We start from the raw sequence: 18,146 nt of genomic DNA on the forward strand, positions 1-18,146 counted from the left end.
TCAAGTGGGATTCATCTCAGGGATGCAAGGATGGTACAACATTCAAAAATCCATCAACATCATCGACCACAAAAACAAAAAGAAGGACAAAAACCACATGATCATCTCCACAGATGCTGAAAAAGCATTTGACAAAATTCAACATCCATTCATGATAAAAACTCTCAACAAAATGAGTATAGAGGGCAAGTACCTTAACATAATAAAGGCCATATATGACAAAGCCACAGCCAACATCACATTTAACAGTGAGAAGCTGAAAGCTTTTCCTCTAAGATCGGAAACAAGGCAGGGATGCCCACTCTCCCCACTGTTATTGAACATAGTACTGGAGGTCCCAACCACAGCAATCAGACAAAACAAAGAAATACAAGGAATCCAGACTGGTAAAGAAGACGTTAAACTGTCACTATTTGCAGATGACATGATATTGTACATAAAAAACCCTAAAGACTCCACTCCAAAACTACTAGAACTAATAACAGAATTCAGCAAAGTTGCCGGATACAAAATTAACACACAGAAATCTGTGGCTTTTCTATACAATAACAATGAACTAACAGAAAGAGAAATCAGGAAAACAATTCCATTCACAATAGCATCAAAAAGAATAAAATACCTAGGAATAAACCTAACCAAGGAAGTGAAAGATCTATACTCTGAAAACTACAAGTAACTCTTAAGAGAAATTAAAGAGGACGCTAACAAATGGAAACTCATCCCATGCTCTTGGCTAGGAAGAATTAATATCTGCTGCATGCTGCCCAAAGCAATCTACAGATTCAGTGTAATCCCTATCAAATTACCAAAAGCATTCTTCAACAAACTGGAACAAATAGTTCAAAAATTCATATGGAACCACCAAAGACCCCAAATAGCCAAAGCAATCCTGAGAAGAAAGAATAAAGTGGGGGGGATCTCGCTCCCCAACTTCAAGCTCTACTACAAAGCCACATTAATCAAAACAATTTGGCATTGGCATAAGAACAGAGCCACAGACCAGTGGAACACAATAAAGACCCCCAATATTAACCCAAACATATATGGTCAATTAATAGGCAATAAAGGAGCCATGGACATACAATGGGGAAATGACAGCCTCTTCAACCAGTTGGTGTTGGCAAAACTGAACAGCTACATGTAAGAGAATGAAACTGGATCATTGTCTAATCCCACACACAAAAATAAATTCAAAATGAATCAAAGACCTGAATATAAGTCATGAAACCATAAAACTCTAAGAAAAAAAACATAGGCAAAAATATCTTGAACATAAACATGAACGACTTCTTCATGAACATATCTCCCCGGGCAAAGGAAACAAAAGCAAAAATGAACAAGTAGGACTACATCATGCTGAAAAGCTTCTGTACAGCAAAGGACACCATCAATAGAACAAAAAGGCATCCTACAGTATGGGAGAATATATTCATAAATGACAGACCCGATGAAGGGAAGACATTCAAAATATATAAAGAGCTCACACACTTCAACAACCAAAAAGCAAATAATCCAATTAAAAAATGAGCAGAGGATCTGAAGAGACACTTCCCCAAAGAAGAAATTCAGATGGCCAACAGACACATGAAAAGATGCTCCACATCGCTAGTCATTAGAGAAATGCAAATTAAAACCACAATAAGATATCACCTCACAACAGTAAGGATCGCCACCATCCAAAAAACAACAACAAATGTTGGCAAGGTTGTGGAGAAAGGGGAACCCTCCTATACTGCTGGTGGGAAGGTAAACTAATTCATCCATTATGAAAAGCAGTATGGAGGTTCCTCATAAAGCTCAAAATAGAAATACCATTTGACCCAGGAATTCCACTTCTAGGAATTTACCCTAAGAATGCAGCAGCCAAGTTTGAAAAAGACATATACACCCCTATGTTTATTGCAGCACTATTTACAATAGCCAAGAAATGGAAGCAACCTAAGTGTCCATCAGTAGATGAATGGATAAAGAAGAGGTGGTACAGATACACAATGGAATATTATTCAGCCGTAAGAAGAAAACAAATCCCACCATTTGCAACAACATGGATGGAACTAGAGGGTATTATGCTCAGTGAAATAAGCCAGGCAGAAGAAGACAAGTACCAAATGATTTCACTCATGTGTGGAGTATAAGAACAAAGAAAAACTGAAGGAACAAAACAGCAGCAGACTCACAGAACCCAAGAATGGACTAACAGTTACCAAAGGGAAAGGGACTGGAGAGGATCTGTGGGAAGGGATGAATGGAGGGGGACAAGAAAGGGGGCATTACGATTAGCATGTATAATGTGGGGGGAGGCAAGGGAAGGGCTGTGCAATACAGAGAAGAGAAATAGTGATTCTATAGCATGTTACTATGCTGATGGACACTGACTGTAATGGGGGTTTTGGGGGGAACTTAGTGAAGAGAACCTAGTAAACATAATGTTCCTCATGTAATTGTAGATTTATGATACCAAAAAAACAAAAACAAAAACAAAAAAAACCTTCTTTTGTTCCAATCTAATATAAACACACAGTTAATGTAATAAACAATCCAAAATATGCACTCACTACTGATGAAAAAATAATAAAAGAAGTCTAACAGACCTTAAGTAAAGATATTCAGAATGCTCAAAAAAGAAAAGTGACATTAGTCCTGGGAGACACCCAGTTACAAAAAGATTTCTGTGGTTGAATAGGTTTCACCCAATTTAAGGTCCCTCTTAAAACTTCCCATTATACATTATATATAATATTAAAGACTCTGAGGAGTCCTATAGTAAAGAAACCTTGCTTAACTTTGTTTAAAGCTCTGATGTTCCCAACTTTATTAACCATTTTTCATGTGAAAATCAGCAGCACTTAATGACTACATATTAAGTATCGGGCACTATTCTATGTGCTTTATATGAATTAACTTATTTAAGCCTGAACACAACTGTGAGATAGGTGTTATTATCATCCCCATTTTACAGATGAGCAAACTAAGGCAGAAAAAAGGTTGACTACCTTCCCCAGGTCACAGTCAGTAAAGTGGCAGAGCAGGACTTTGGTTGGCCCTTGGATGTTCTGGCCCCAGCATCCTTGCTTAGATTTAAGGCAATACTGCTTCTATGGAATACCCATTAGAACCCAAAGCACTGACACTCCTGGGCTCTTGTTGGCAAATGCAACTTATATCTACGCAAAAAGGAAAAAGAAATATTACATAGAGAAAAAGTATAAGGAAGTAGACAAAAATACCAACAGTTAACTGGGTTGTGTTTTGCTGTAGGACTATGGAGGATTTCTTTTTTCCTTTAAAATTATTTTACTGTCCAACCCGCCTTTAAAAAACTAATAGTGGTAGTTAACATTCACTGAATATTTACTCTGTTATGCAAGGTACTATGCTAAGGGTTTTACATGCATTAAATCATTAAATCTTCATCCTTTTGAAATGGGTGGTATTATCTCCATTTTATAGATGAGGAAACTGAGGCTGAGATGTCAGCAGTTCTCAAAACATGGCCCATGAGATCACAACTCTTTCCTATTAAAATACTATTTGCCTTTTTCACTATGTTGACTTTTGCACTGATAGTAAAATAGCAATGGTGGTAAAACTACTGGCACCTTGGCACAAATCAAGTGTGCTAACAGTCACTGTATTCTTCACTCAGTTTCTTTAAAAAGTCAGTTTTGCTTAAGAATGCCCTGAAGAAGCAGTAGAAATTATTTTTTATTCAATCTCAAGTCATGAATACAGTCTCGTTAATATTCTTAGTATTGAAATGGGATACACACACAGAGCATCTTTGCTATATACCAAAACACAATGCTGGCCTCAAGGAAAAGCACTTACGAAATTGTTTGAATCATGATATGAATCAACCACTTTATTTGTGGAACATTATTATTTACTCGAAAGAATGGCTGTAATTGTTCGCATTTGGGTGTTTTAAAAGGGACATCTTCCCTGCTAAATAAACGAAGTAAGCCTGTCACTTTAAGGAAAATAATTGATAGTATTTGTTGCCTCTGGTAACATTTGACCTCTCAAAGCAATAATGAGAATTTTGGAAAACTTCTACCACCATGAACATCACAGCCTCCCAATATATAAAGGCCCTTCCGATGAGATCAGTGATGCTATTAATAGACGTATTTTTTTTTTAATTGGTTTAAAACTTAGCGCAAACTCAATGCAGGGTGAAAACATTAAAGGGGAGGTTTGCTAGAAGCTTTTGGAAAAGGAAACTGCTCTTGCTTCAGGGAAAGCTTTCAGAGGCCAGCCCTCTCTTTCTGAGCACTGTGATAGGGCATCTGAAGCCTGGAAGTGATGCAATGGTTTTGACCTCCAAGGGAAGCCAACCTGAAGATAAAGCTGACACTGCAGAAGGCAGAAAAGAGAGATGGAAAAAAACAAAGTCACAGGCAACATAATTCAGATGTGGGTAATTCAGGTATTTAGCAGCTGGATTAAGTCACTCCAGAAGCCCATCCTGCCTCTGGGCTACCTAAACACACCTCTTCATTGTTGAAACCACAATTTAAATTTACAGCATATAGACTCCTAATCTGAGGCATTCCACTAAATTTAATTAACCTAAAATTTTTTAAAGAATATGAGAGCAATGTTCTTATTATTCAAGAGAAACTACTTTTATGAGAAGATCCACATTGGATTTGTAGCACTTCATGTGGAAGTAACACTATTTTTAATTACCTTTTCAGTGTTCTTGTATTTTTCCCATCCTTTTAGCATTTTCAACCATTTAGTAGTTCTTTCAATTTCCAGATGTTTTTGCTAAAATAAAATGGAAATTTATTGTTACTGTTTGTTTGAGGCTTCTTTATTTACAAATAATAAAAAATTTTAAAGAAAATGCTGCTTAAAAAAGGACTACCAGAAAGGTATGCTATATTAGATAGCAAATATCCTATCTAAAAAGTTTGATAATCAGTTATAGTTGTATCAATAGTATTCCATAGCTAAAGTTAAGATACACAGGAGATGCTCCACTGGAATAAGTTAAGGGAATAGAATTGTTCAAATTTCCTAATTCTTTTAAATTAATCACTGAAAACCCTGTACATTCTACAAATTTAAACCAAAAGGAAACTTTACATTTTGAACTGTTTTCATGAATCACCCAAAACACAACTTCAAAATTCCATTCTCTTCCTTCACATTTTACTGAATTCTACTATCTTTATGTTTTCAGTGACAGAGATGGTTTTTTAAAGGAAAATTGGGTATTTATTTGCAGAGAGATTAAATATATAACTAGCACTCTGCTAGTAAGCAATTTTCCAAAAAGAAGTAACAGTTGCTGACCTAAAGAAAGTTCACTGTCTGCTAAGGGCAACTGACATGGAAACTGAAGAACAGTGACAGGTTCCACAACATATGGAGAGTAATAGCAGGTCATGATGGAAGGAGCAGTCAAATCCAGCTTGGGATTTGATAGGTTCTACATGAAGAATTGAAAGATTAGGATTATTATCAAGTGCAATGTGGGAATGAATATCCTGAGAACATAGACAGACATAGTTCTGAGATAATTCAGCACCATTAGGAGGCTGACGGTAGTTTTAAGGGCTGGAAAAGGAAGCATCAAAAACAGGCAGGGGTCTTGGATGTCATATTAAATTGGGATTTGGGGCAAAGCTGGAAATGGGGAAGGTGGTACAGAAAATGCTTCTTCCTCACTTGATTTTTGGGAGAAGGGATATTTTTTTCCCTAGTTGTCAGTCCTGCTGTCTGATCTTATGCACTCCTAAAATGACAGTGACTTACCTGATTAGTAAATGTAACAAAAAAGCTGGACAAGTACAGCTCCTCTGTCCCTTTGATTAGGGAGCCCGACTACCCTCAGCAAGCACATGTGTGCTCCATCCTTTCAGGCAGGAAAAAACATCCTCTTCAGCCAAGAAGTCTGTGGTGCCCTCTTTGCTCATAAGTTTGTCTCCCTCCGGGGCTGAGGGCCTGGAAGCCCTGCTGTGGCACATGCAGCCACCCTCTTTCTGGGATGGTGCTCCAGGAGGGCTGGGACAGTGGCCATTTCCCCACTGCCCAGAACAGCACCAGACACAGAGTAGGCAGCTCACAATTACTTCATTTTCATTAAAACAAAATCCAACATAATTGTTTCTTATGAGTGAGCTGGGATGCTACTCTTTTGTTAGTTCTCAATCCCCACATTTTCTCTTCTGGGGGCCTCTGTGATTATAATAAATGTGTGGTAGAAAAAAAAAGGAAAGCAAAGACTGCATTGGAAAGAAAATAGTTCTGAGTATACATTTTATGTTCATACAACCCTAGAGGCAAGTATAATCATCCCCACCTGACAGATAAGGTAACAGAGGCATAAAGCGGTTAACCAACTTATCCAAAGTCCCCTATCTAGTAGTTTGCAGGGGAGTTCCAAGCCAGGCAGCTGGGCTTCACGACCTGTACTCCTAGCCACCACATTCATGTCTCTTGCTTCTATTAAGTCCTCTACCTTAGCTCAGACAATCATAGTTTTGAATAAAAGCAATAGCTCCTTACTGACGTCTTCAATCCAGTCTCAAACAGGTAGATGGTGTATGCCTTCCAACAATATTTTTACATTTAAAAGAAGCATAAAACCCCAAAGAAAATCTGGATTTAGGAAAAGATTCTCACCAATAAGAGTATTTTTAGAGAATTATATTTTTAGGCTTATTCTTAAAAGTCTTTAATTACTTCTTAACTCTTTCTAAAAATTTGAATGGATTTTTCATAAGATGATCATTCATGATAAAACCTATTCTGTTATAATTCCCATTTTTCAAAAGACTAAGCACATTCTTCATTATATTATTAGTGATAAAATGTTGCAGATGGTTCTGGAAATATGTTTAATTTTAAAACTCAGTGGGGCACTAAAATCTAATTAATGTTTCTGCTAAATGTGACATTAGAGAAGGCCAAGCTGTGAAAAATTAAGATTGATCTAAGTTGCCATTTGGTATTTTTGTTCTTCATTTCCTCCCCTAACTTCTTCAAAGCCTAATTCCTTTCTCCACCAACAGGAAAACACCAAATAATTCAAGTCAGCCCAAGAGTGTAACAGACACTTTGCCAGGAACAACCCTGCTGAGATCCAGCAGATCTCTTGCTATCTTTCATTTTTATGACTATGAATTATCAATTAATTACTTTAGGAAGTATTCCTTTTTTTTAAGGGCAGAGTTTTTTACTCTAATGCTTATCATATATATAACTTAAAAAGCTACACATTCTAAATGTAAGGACAACACGCACATACATACACACTTACACAATTTTAAGAACCAGTATGCTTTTCTTTCCACAACAACAACAAAAAAAGTACTTTGGGAAAATCTCTCAGCCTGTAGAATTTAAAAATTATGTATTAATAGTTCCATTAGGTTTAAATGTTAACTCCATATTCTGTCGGTTCAACAACACCAGACTTGAATGTATATGAATGTGTTTTCCCCCCGACTCATGAATCTATAATTAATGGATTAAAATATACTTTATCACCAAACATGCTACAACTAACTATTCGAGAATTTATTCTGAAGAAGTAACTGAAAACACATGTGAGAAATGTGACTTTATAAAATGCTCTAGAAAAAACAGGGTAAGGAACATCACCTTGCTGTGGACTCAGTAACACCAAGACTACTAGAATATGACATCAAGTTAGAATCTCAACCTACAAGTTCAACAGACACTCAAGATACCCAAAGCGACTTCCCTAGCCATGCTGCTAGTACCCTTCCCTTACCCTAACACGAACGAACAGCGTCACTTCCACTAAGGCAAACTAGAACTATAAGCTGTCTTTGATCTTTTTCCTTCCCTCCCACACCCAAACTACAGTGTGCTGGTGCCACCCATGTCTCTTGCCTCCATCCTCTGCCCTAGTTCAGGCAATCCTAATTCCTAGAGGAAAGCAGTAACTTACTGCTTTCCGTAACTGACTGCCTTCAATCCAGCCTCAACATTGCTACAAAAAGTTCTTAAATGCATCCCAGTTTAAAATCCTTCAGTGCCTACCCATTATCTACAAATAAAGTTCAAACAGCTGCGTGGATGGCCCTTCACAATAATGGCCCCAACTCACCTTCCAGTTTCACTTACGGTTACTTTTACGATCTGGCCACTTGAACTATCTGTCATTCCCAACAAACAAGGTATTTTCATGCCTCTTTGCCCGTTTGTTATTTGTCTGCCTCTGATGCTCTTCCTCACCATCATTGTAGCAAAATGCATTCCCGTCAAAACTCAGTCAAATGTCAAAGGTCTGGAACCTTTCTCAAATGCCCCATGCTCCAGGCAAAATTAACTATTTACTTACCATTCCATGGCATGGACTAATCACCCTGCTAACCTGGGTTCAAATGTGAGTTCTGCCCCCTCCTACCTGTTTCATTTAGGGCAAGTTACTTATCTTTCTGTATCTACTTTTCTTGTCTATGAAATGAGAAGTACTATGATTATTGTGAGAGCACCTAATAGCTGTGTTTTAGTTGGCCTAAATGCCCATATCATGTTATTATTATTAAACTATGAATTCATTGAGTATAGGAACCATATTATAGTCTCCTTTTAATTTCATCATCTAAAACAGTGATTGTTACATAAGAAAAGTTCAATAAACATTTTGAAGTTAAACATAATTTACATTAAAAAAAGGACAGGTAAACAGCACTATGAAGCAATTCATAGCATCCTTGGTCCCAGAGGTAGAGGGGAGGAAAGGAGAAAGAATATGAATAGACAGACCAAAATCATAAGTACTTTTGATAGCAGTTCAATCGGTATAAAAATAGAAATGACCAGAGTGAAGTGTAATAGTATCTCTTGTGTAATATAATGGTAGAAATGGTATTATTCCATCATATTGGCAACACTTTTCAAAGAATTGCTAGAAGCAGAAGCACTGATGTTAGAAGTTTACACAAAATTGATAGTGAATAACTGCTGACTTCATACCAAGACATCTTACTTCTCATTTTTATTTTGAAGTATTTCAAACCTACAGAAAAGTTGGAAGAATAGTGTACCACACATTTATGCTTTACCAAAGTCCACCAATTATTAACATTTTGCCAGATTTCATCTATTTACATTGGGTCCTTTGGCGGGGGTGGGGGAGTGATCTATTGGAAAACCACACACACCATGAATACTTCATCCCCAAATATTTTCAAATATATATCACCTAAACAATAGATATTTTCCCACATAATCACAGTACCACTCTTACACCCAAGAAACTCAAAACTCATTCATTATTTTGTAATAAACAGTCCATATTCTGACTTCCCACTGGTCCCCAAAGTGCTCCTTATAAATGTTTTTCTTTGGGTGGGGTAGGGAGGGAGTTACAGAATCCAATCACAAATCACATAATGCCATTACTGGCATATCTCTTTAATTTCCTTTCCTCTAGAACAGTGCCCTGGCCTTTTTCTGTCTTTCATGGCACTGAAATTTTTCAAAAGTACAGCCCACATGATCTGGCTTTGTCTGACTGCTTCCTCTAGATTTAGGATATCACACAGGTGATGTTGTGTCCTTCCCACAGTATCACAACAGGAAACATCATGTCAATTTGTACCATTACCACTGATGTAACATTTGATCCCTTGATTAAGTGGTATTTGCCCAATTTCTCCACTAACTAATAGAGAAATTTCCTTTTGTAACTATTAAGTGATCTGTGTGGTACACTTTGAGACTGTGGATATCCTGCTCCTTAACAACTCTACCCAATGGTCTTATATTCACTGATAATCCCTGTCTGAATCTATTCTGTTTCTGATGGTGGTAAAATCGTTTTTTTTCCAATTCTGTGATTCTTTCTATATTATCAACTGACACTCTGCTTGAAAAAGATTTTTCTTTGTAACCCCCCCTTTTTAATATCACCATGGTGTAAAGGATTATTTTATTAAATTGTTATAATTCATTATTGTCATTATTATTTTGAAGCTCAAATTGACCCAAATTTGGCCACACTGCCTCTTATTTGGTGGGAGATTTCCCCCTGCAGATGGGTTCTTTAGACATACCTTATCTAGCACAAAATAATTCAGATTCACTTTATGCTTTTTCTACCCTAAACCTAGATCAGACATCTCTTTACAAAACAGCTCATATTAATGGAAAATTGTGATATAATGAGTTATAAAAAATACATACTTGGTCATTCATATGACCAAATACGTATTTCAGGTACATTTGTTTTTCATCCATAGCTCCTGAAAACCCTGTAATCTTAAAAGTGAAACAAGTGTTTTGTCATGTTAATAAGAGACTTTGGGACCCCACCCAAGGGCAGGGGCTGAAACAGCCAATGGCCAATAATCCAGCCAATCCTAACTATGCAGTGAAGCCCTCACAAAAACCCCTGAGAAGAGCTTTTTGGTCTCTCTCTATGCTCTGCTCGGTTTGATCCTGCTACTTAGTAAGGGAGAGCTTCTATGCTTGGGGAACCAGAACACCTCCACATGCCACTGAATAGGCCCCAGGCTCCATGAGTAGAGAAGCTCCTTTATTTGAGACCTTGCCCTATGTCTCTCCTCATCTGGCTGTTAATTTGTATCCTTTATGGTGTCTTTTATTAAACTAGTAAACTTAAGTGTTTTTCTGAGTTCTGTGAGCCACTCTAACAAATTAATCAAACCTAAGGGGGAGGTTGCAGGAACCTCCAAGCTGTAAGCCAGTAGGTCAGAAGCACAGCTAACTGCCTGCGGCCTGCGACTAGCATCTGGAGTGGAGGGTGGAGGGCAGTCTTTTAAGACACAACCCCTAACCTGAAAATCTAGTGCTGTCTCTGAGCAGATAGCTTCAAAATTAAGTTGAGTTATCCAACACCCTGCTAGTATTCATGAACTGCTTATTGTTGATATATGTGAGAAGACCCCCTCCCACATACTTACATTAGAATCGGGTCTGGTTACCCAAACAAAGTTGTACTAGTATTACTGCTGTGTATAATATTGTTACTGTTATACATATATGTAGAGAAAAAATACACTATTGCATTTAGTGTCACAAGAGTGAGAATTGTAGAAATGGTACTTAAAAACTAAGGTCTGGTTACTAGCTGTGCTCATCATTGCAATTTTTACAGTCACAGAGGAGACCTAGAAAATTCTATTCCCCTGAGAATGTCAGAACTACATGTACCAAACGGGAAGTGATATAGAGGTCATAATTTCCATCCTATATTCCCTTTGCTACTGTTACTTACCACCAATGACCACGAAAATTATACGTTATTTCTTCCCATGAGCTGTTTTCAGAAAAGGACTAAACTTCCATTTGAAGCCTGAAACCTGATACCCAACTGTCTTAAGTTGATGACCCCCCTCAGTCAGGACTGGCTCACTTACTGGGGCAAAAAGGGTGTAAGGATTAAAACTAGGACCAGTATCTTCCTTGTTGCCTCACAATTTCCAGTGATCTGAGACTACATTTTCAACTCTAGGCAGGACTAATTGAATAGAAAGTATCTACCAACTGCTGAATTACCCACATAGTATTAACCAGTCTTCTATCTGGTCCAAGGCTCTTCCCCCTAACATGGTTAATAATCCATACAGTAAAGGCCAAACATACACACAATGCATGGATGGATGTTTAAAAGCTTCCTCTTCTAGAATAAGAAATTTTAGAACCTAACTGGAAGTTGAAACCTTAAATCTTTTATCACTCCTATTTGAGTATTAGGATACGTGACTGAGGATGAGTGTGCCCAAGTCACACACACCTAGACCTCACCAGCAGAGGTCAGGAGAGGACAGGAAGAACAAGAAGGAAAGAAGTGTTTTGACAGTAACAACATGGAAGTTTACTAGTCGTGTGTGAGTAAGATTTCAAACCACATAAAATTAAGATACAGTTCTTAAAGATATGAATAGGCTGCCACAGTAATCAAGACAATTTGGTACTGGCACAAGAACAGACCCATAGACCAGTGGAACAGAATAGAGAGTCCAGACATAAACCCAAGCATATATGGTGAATTAATATATGATAAAGAAGCCATGGACATACAATGGGGAAATGACAGCCTCTTCAACAGCTGGTGTTGGCAAAACTGGACAGCTACATGTAAAAGAATGAAACTGGATCATTGTCTAACCCCATACACAAAAGTAAACTCAAAATGGATCAAAGACCTGAATGCAAGTCATGAAAACATAAAACTCTTAGAAAAAAATATAGGCAAAAATCTCTTGGACATAATCATGAACACCTCTCCCCGGGCAAGGGAAACAAAAGCAAAAATGAACAAATGGGACTATATCAAACTAAAAAAGCTTCTGTACAGCAAAGGACACCATCAGCAGAATAAAAAGGCATCCTGCAGTATGGGAGAATATATTCATAAATGACATGTCCGATAAAGGGTTGTCATCCAAAATATATAAAGAGTTCACACACCTCAACAAACAAAAAAGCAAATAAGCCAATTAAAAAATGGGCAGTGGATCTGAAGAGACACTTCCCCAAAGAAGAAATTCAGATGGCCAACAGGCACATGAAAAGATGCTCCACATCGCTAAACATCAGGGAAATGCAAATTAAAACCACAATGAGATATCACCTCACACCAGTTAGGATGGCCAACATCCAAAAGACAAACAACAACAAATGTTGGCGAGGATGTGGAGAAAGGGGAACCCTCCTACACTGCTGGTGGGAATGTAAACTAGTTCAACCACTGTGTAAAGTAGTATGGAGGTTGCTCAAAAAACTAAAAATAGAAATACCATTTAACCCAGGAATTCCACTTCTAGGAATTTACCCTAAGAATGCAGCAGCCCAGTTTGAAAAAGACATATGCACCCCTATGTTTATTGTAGCACTATTTATAATAGCTAAGAAATGGAAGCAACCTAAGTGTCCATCAGTAGATGAATGGATAAAGAAGATGTGGTACATATACACAATGGAATATTATTCAGCCGTAAGAAGAAAACAAATCCTACCATTTGCAACAACATGGATGGAGCTAGAGGGCATTATGCTGAGTGACATAAGCCAGGCAGAGAAAGACAAGTACCAAATGATTTCACTCATATGTGGAGTATAAGAGCAAAGAAAAAACTGAAGAAACAAACAGCAGCAGACTCACAGAACCCAAGAATGGACTAACAGTTACCAAAGGGAAAGGGACTGGGGAGGATGGGTGGGAAGGGAGGGATATGGTGGAAAACGGGGCATTAGCACACATAATGTAGGGGGGTGGGGGGACACAGGAAAGGCAGTATATACAAAGAAGACAAGTAGTGATTCTATAGCGTCTTACTACGCTGATGGACAGTGACTGTAATGGGGTATGTGGGGGGGACTTGATAATGGGGGGAGTCTAGTAACCATAATGTTCAAATAATTGTACATTAATGATCTCAAAATTAAAAAATAAAAAATAAAAAAAGATATGAGTAGGCTCCAATATTCTGTAAGCCATGCAAAATACTGCATTACATAAAGAGAAGAATTCATGAAAATTCATAGTTTAACATATCCTTTCCTCCTTATTAAAAACATCAATAAGCTCAAAGAGAGAATATAATCTATAATTAATATTGTTCTCTGCAGAGTAAATAAAATGAGTGTGTTTGTTTATTTGTTTAAATGTCTGTTTGGGGGAATCCAGAGCACTTTGAAAACATCAACACTTAATCCTCTTATGAGGGACTGCCTACTACTAACTCTATTTTAAACAGAATTGCCTTTTGTAAAGTAATACATTGGCAAAACTGGAACTAAAGCCATGATTACCTGACTATGCATTAGTGTACAAGCCTTCCCAAATAGCAATAAGTACATGCTTTATAAAGATTAATACTTGTAGTCTTCAGCAAGGCTGTCATTTCCATTGATTTTATTCAACGAAGTAAGAATGTAGAATTTTTCATTAGTTTCCTAGAAATGGCAAAGCTTGACTATTAGAACTAGGCAATCACAGAAGAATACCTGAACTAAACTTGCACCAGGAAAATCAGGAGAAATCCTGATAAACTAAGAAGGCTCTAGCCTTAAACTGCTCCCCATGTGTCTAAAATTCTCGTTCCATACTAAAGAAACCAAAATGGTAAAAGTCAGGTTGTGCAATATAAGCACAGTTTATGTACAAAAGGCATAATGGAATCTCACTGAGCAGCCTCAGAACTCTGTTGCTTTCCCAGTAAAAGACTGGAAAATGAGTATAAAACTATGTCTTATGTTAAATTATTAAGGTGTGCAGAGATCATTTCTTGGTGATTTCCTATTTCATTAAAGTCTTTAGAGCAACCAATTAACTATAAGCTTAACTACACCGAGTAGGAGGTCTTCTTTTATTGCATAGGTAAGTCTCTTAAAAAAAAAATTCAAACAATCTCCCTCAAGCATGCATTCTCCACTAGGTTTTGTTTTGTATGTCTTCTTTTCTTCACTGTCACCTTTCTTGAATCACCTGTATCACTGTTTCTCAGATTTGGGGACTTTCTGGACCAGGAGATTTTTTTAAAGGGTGTGATGGGGGCATGGAACAGAGAAATGTATACTGGTTGCCAGTCTTTAAACCAACAGTGTTATAAAGTAGTCATTTCACTCCTGGTTGCCCACTCAGCCACCACTCCCTGAGCATATACTATGCTCACTGTTCCAGGGTCTGGGGATATAGCAGAGAACAAAGCAGATAAAAGCCCCCTCACAGAGATCACACCCTATGAGGAAACAAACAAAATAAAGATACAAGTAAAATATTTAGTATGTGAAGGAGTGTTAAGTGCTAAAGAGAAAAATGAAGGTAGAAAGAGGGTAATTAGAATGGAGGGAAGGGGTTCTCAACTTTAGAAATGATGACCAGAGAGGATCTTATTCTGAAGGTGACACTGGAGTAAATACCAAAGGAAATGAGGGACTGTGACTTGTAGCTATTGGGAGGGAAGTAACCAGTACAAAAGGCTCCAAAGAAGGAATATGGCAGGCATGCTCAAGAACCCCTAAGGAGGCCAGTGGGTGAGGAAGAGAAGGCCATAGGAGATGAGACAGGAAACTTACAGAACCAGGTCATACAAGCTTTGCAGGCCACTTTCCCTTTCACTGTGTATAAGGTGGGAAGCCACGACCATGTTCTGATAAGAGAGTAGCATGCCCCTTCTTATAACAGGATCACTCTGGATCTTCTGGTGAACAGACAGATATGGGGAGCATGGGGGACAATGGTAGAAGCAGGAGAAAGGAAGCTCCAGGGAAGAGATTACAGTGGATCAGGGTGGCAGAAGTGGAGCCCGTAAATCATCAGATTCTAAGTACATTTTGAAGGCAGAGCTCACAGAATTGCTGACATACAATTGTGGGGTATAAAAGAAAGAAAGTCAGAGATAACCCAGAAGTTTTTTGACTGAACAACTAGAAGAGTAAAGTTCCCATTTACTTAGATAGGTTAGTCTGTTGACTGAATGGATCTGAAGAGAATAACATAAACTCCAGCTTGGACATCTATTAGACATCTAAATGTAGAGAGTAACTCAGACGTCTAAGTCTAGACATCTAGACATACATACAAGGATATACAAGTCTGAATTCAGGGAGCCAAGTCATCAACATACAGTTGGAATTTAAAGCCAAATGACTAGATAAGATTACTGAGAAAGAAATTCAAATAGGAAAGAGCAGCTCAGGGCCTGAGTCACGGGGTGCCTGAAAATACAGCGTCTGAAGATATGAAGGAGCAAGCAAAGGAAGCTGAAAAAGAGCCATCAGTGAGAAAAGAAGAACAGTCGAGGAGTGTGGGGTCCTAAAGGCCTTGAAAAGAGAATGTGTAAGAAATGATACAGCAACCGACCGCACCAAATGCTGCTGGAGGTCGACCGGAAGCCTGCCTCCTGACTAGCTGGTGTAACAGTGTAAAGGTAATTAAAGACCCTGAGAGAGGTGGGGAGGAGCGGGTGCAGCAATGTCGGGGAAAGAAAAATATGACTGGAATGGATGCAGGACAGAAATGAAAACAACAGGACAGAGATGCTTCTTTCAAGGAGTTTTACTGTAAGAGCTACCATCAGGGCAGCTGAGGAGGCAATGAGGTCAAAAGATTAGTGGTGGGTTTTTTTTTTGATGGAAATAAAAATAAATTTTACTCTGAAGAAAACAATAGAGTAGAAAGAGAAAGACTTCAGGAGAAAGAGGGAAGACGAGCTCGACTGATGTCCCTGAACAAGCAATGTGTACATGCACAGTGACTGGAGCCTTTAAACACAGATGAAGGTGGGTGTGGTGTGTAAGTCTGTGCAAGTTCTCTTCTGATTTTCTTTTTTTTCTCATAAGGAATATGAAGCAAGAATATCAGTTGAGAGAAGATGGAGAGGAAAGCATTGGTGGTTTGAGAAGGGAAGAGAAAGTACCAATAATTTAAATAAGAGCTCAGATTCACTAGAAAAAGAACGCATGATTTCTACACAGCAGTAATGTCCAGCTGGGGTTTGTGACCATGTACTCAATGTAAATCCAGTTGGCAGTCTTGAGTCTTTCCTCAGTTGCACTTAGACAAGCAGGTGGGGGCACTGCAGGGGCAGAAAGCTGGCTTTCACCAGGGTTGTGTAGTTCAGCTCAGAAGTAAGAGAGGTGACAGAGGTGATGTGCACGTGAGTGACTGTACCAACCTCTAGTAAGATTTCAGCAGGGAAGAGAGGATGAAGACTTGAGTGTTGTGACGGATAATCCAACAATCGTGGGATCTGGGGGGTCAAAGGTTTAGTGAAGTCAGGGCACCAAAGAGATAATGGTCAAAGGTGGGAACAGACCTCTATGTTTCCATTTCAAAGTGGACTGACAGAAGCCACCAATAATCCTCCACCTATTGTCTTACTTGACCTTCCTCTAGTCATTGGATGTACAGTGAGCTTCCCAAAGGCAGAAGCTATGTCTTATTTGATCCTAGTATTCTAAGCAGTAACCTAGCTTGACACACAGTTGCTACTCAGTAATGTAGCTGTTACAAGAAATAAATTCCTTTGCCAAAACAGAAGGTTATGATACTGGAGATAAAATCAGGCAGTTACAAGAGAATTCAACTGCAGGAAGTACCTATAGGGCTCAATTCTGTCTACATCTGAAAGTTATACTACAGTTTTTATTTTCAGAGAATTTTGATTTTAGAAAAGTTTTCTAAAATATTTTTCAAGTTCTAACATAACTACAATATCTGAAACTCAGCCTCCTTTCCCTTCAAAAACAAGCAAAGTAGAAACAATCCCAGTCAACAGTCTCACTTTCATTTTACAATTCATTTTTGGTACAGAAAAAAACAGAAGGGGAGCGAGATTCTGACCAACCTTAAAACATTCAATTCCAAATTCTCTTGGAACCAGCTCCCTAACCAATATAATGAATAAAAGGGAAAATTCTGTTTTTTTTAAATGATAGGTTTACTATATAAAAGATTTCTCTAAGTCCTTAAGAGCTAATATACTTATTTGACAACTGCTAACTTTTGCTGTTTGTAGGAAATTTGATAAAAAACCTCATGGAACCGTTTTGTTCCAAAGGGCTACCAGTCAAGAATAGTGGCTTTATTAGCCACAGAATGCAAGACAATCACTTGTGAAGCTTTTTACAAATTACCTACCCAGGATCCTGCCATGACCTTACAGGTGAGGTGCGTCCCAAGCAACTGTGCTCTTCAGAGGCCCTGCCTTCAGAAGCACTCCTAGATTAAGAACAGCCTGTCTATAACACAACTCTCTGAAAACTGCTACCATTCCTTCTTTTCAAGGACCTATAAGAAGTTCCATAAAATCTCCTAAAATTGTGTCATCATCAATTTAATTACTTTCTTAAAGTGATGTACTTAGGATTAAATTCTAAGCATGACCACACCAGTTACCTATAAACATAGTACTCAAAATCACAAAGGTGGTAGTTTTTTCTTTGGATAAAAGTAATCATCAGTGACATTAAATGAACACAGAGCTGGACTTACCCGTTCCACAGCTGCATTATGATATGGGAGCTCCTCCTCGCTGCAGAAGAAAAACAGTGCATGTGAAATAGTTGAAATCACAGTGAACTTCTTAAAAATTATAAACCTATAGGTAGATATGATATACAACCATTTATTTGTCAACACAAGAGTTACATAAGCTTCCATTCACTAAATCCAATATAAAACAATT

General features: G+C 38.0%; 1 protein-coding gene across 8 annotated transcripts in view; it reads right to left on the bottom strand.

Annotated features, from left to right (window-relative positions):
* USP6NL (USP6 N-terminal like) overlaps window positions 1-18,146 on the bottom strand; it is a 218,951-nt gene that overhangs the window by 65,979 nt on the left and 134,826 nt on the right. For 3 of the 8 annotated variants that reach the window (XM_057498185.1, XM_057498187.1, XM_057498184.1), the window contains 3 exons: window positions 17,954-17,993; window positions 16,635-16,709; window positions 4,693-4,773 (listed from right to left, as the gene is read on the bottom strand). In XM_057498185.1, the coding sequence (XP_057354168.1) occupies window positions 4,693-4,773; window positions 16,635-16,709; window positions 17,954-17,993 (196 nt within the window). Of the gene's footprint in view, window positions 1-2,993; window positions 3,162-4,692; window positions 4,774-16,634; window positions 16,710-17,953; window positions 17,994-18,146 lie in introns of those variants that run through there. The other 5 variants (XM_036908138.2, XM_057498188.1, XM_036908133.2 and 2 more) reach the window with 3 other exon arrangements.

This window comes from Manis pentadactyla, chromosome 3, assembly GCF_030020395.1.
Source record: "Manis pentadactyla isolate mManPen7 chromosome 3, mManPen7.hap1, whole genome shotgun sequence".
Lineage (NCBI taxonomy): Eukaryota > Metazoa > Chordata > Mammalia > Pholidota > Manidae > Manis > Manis pentadactyla.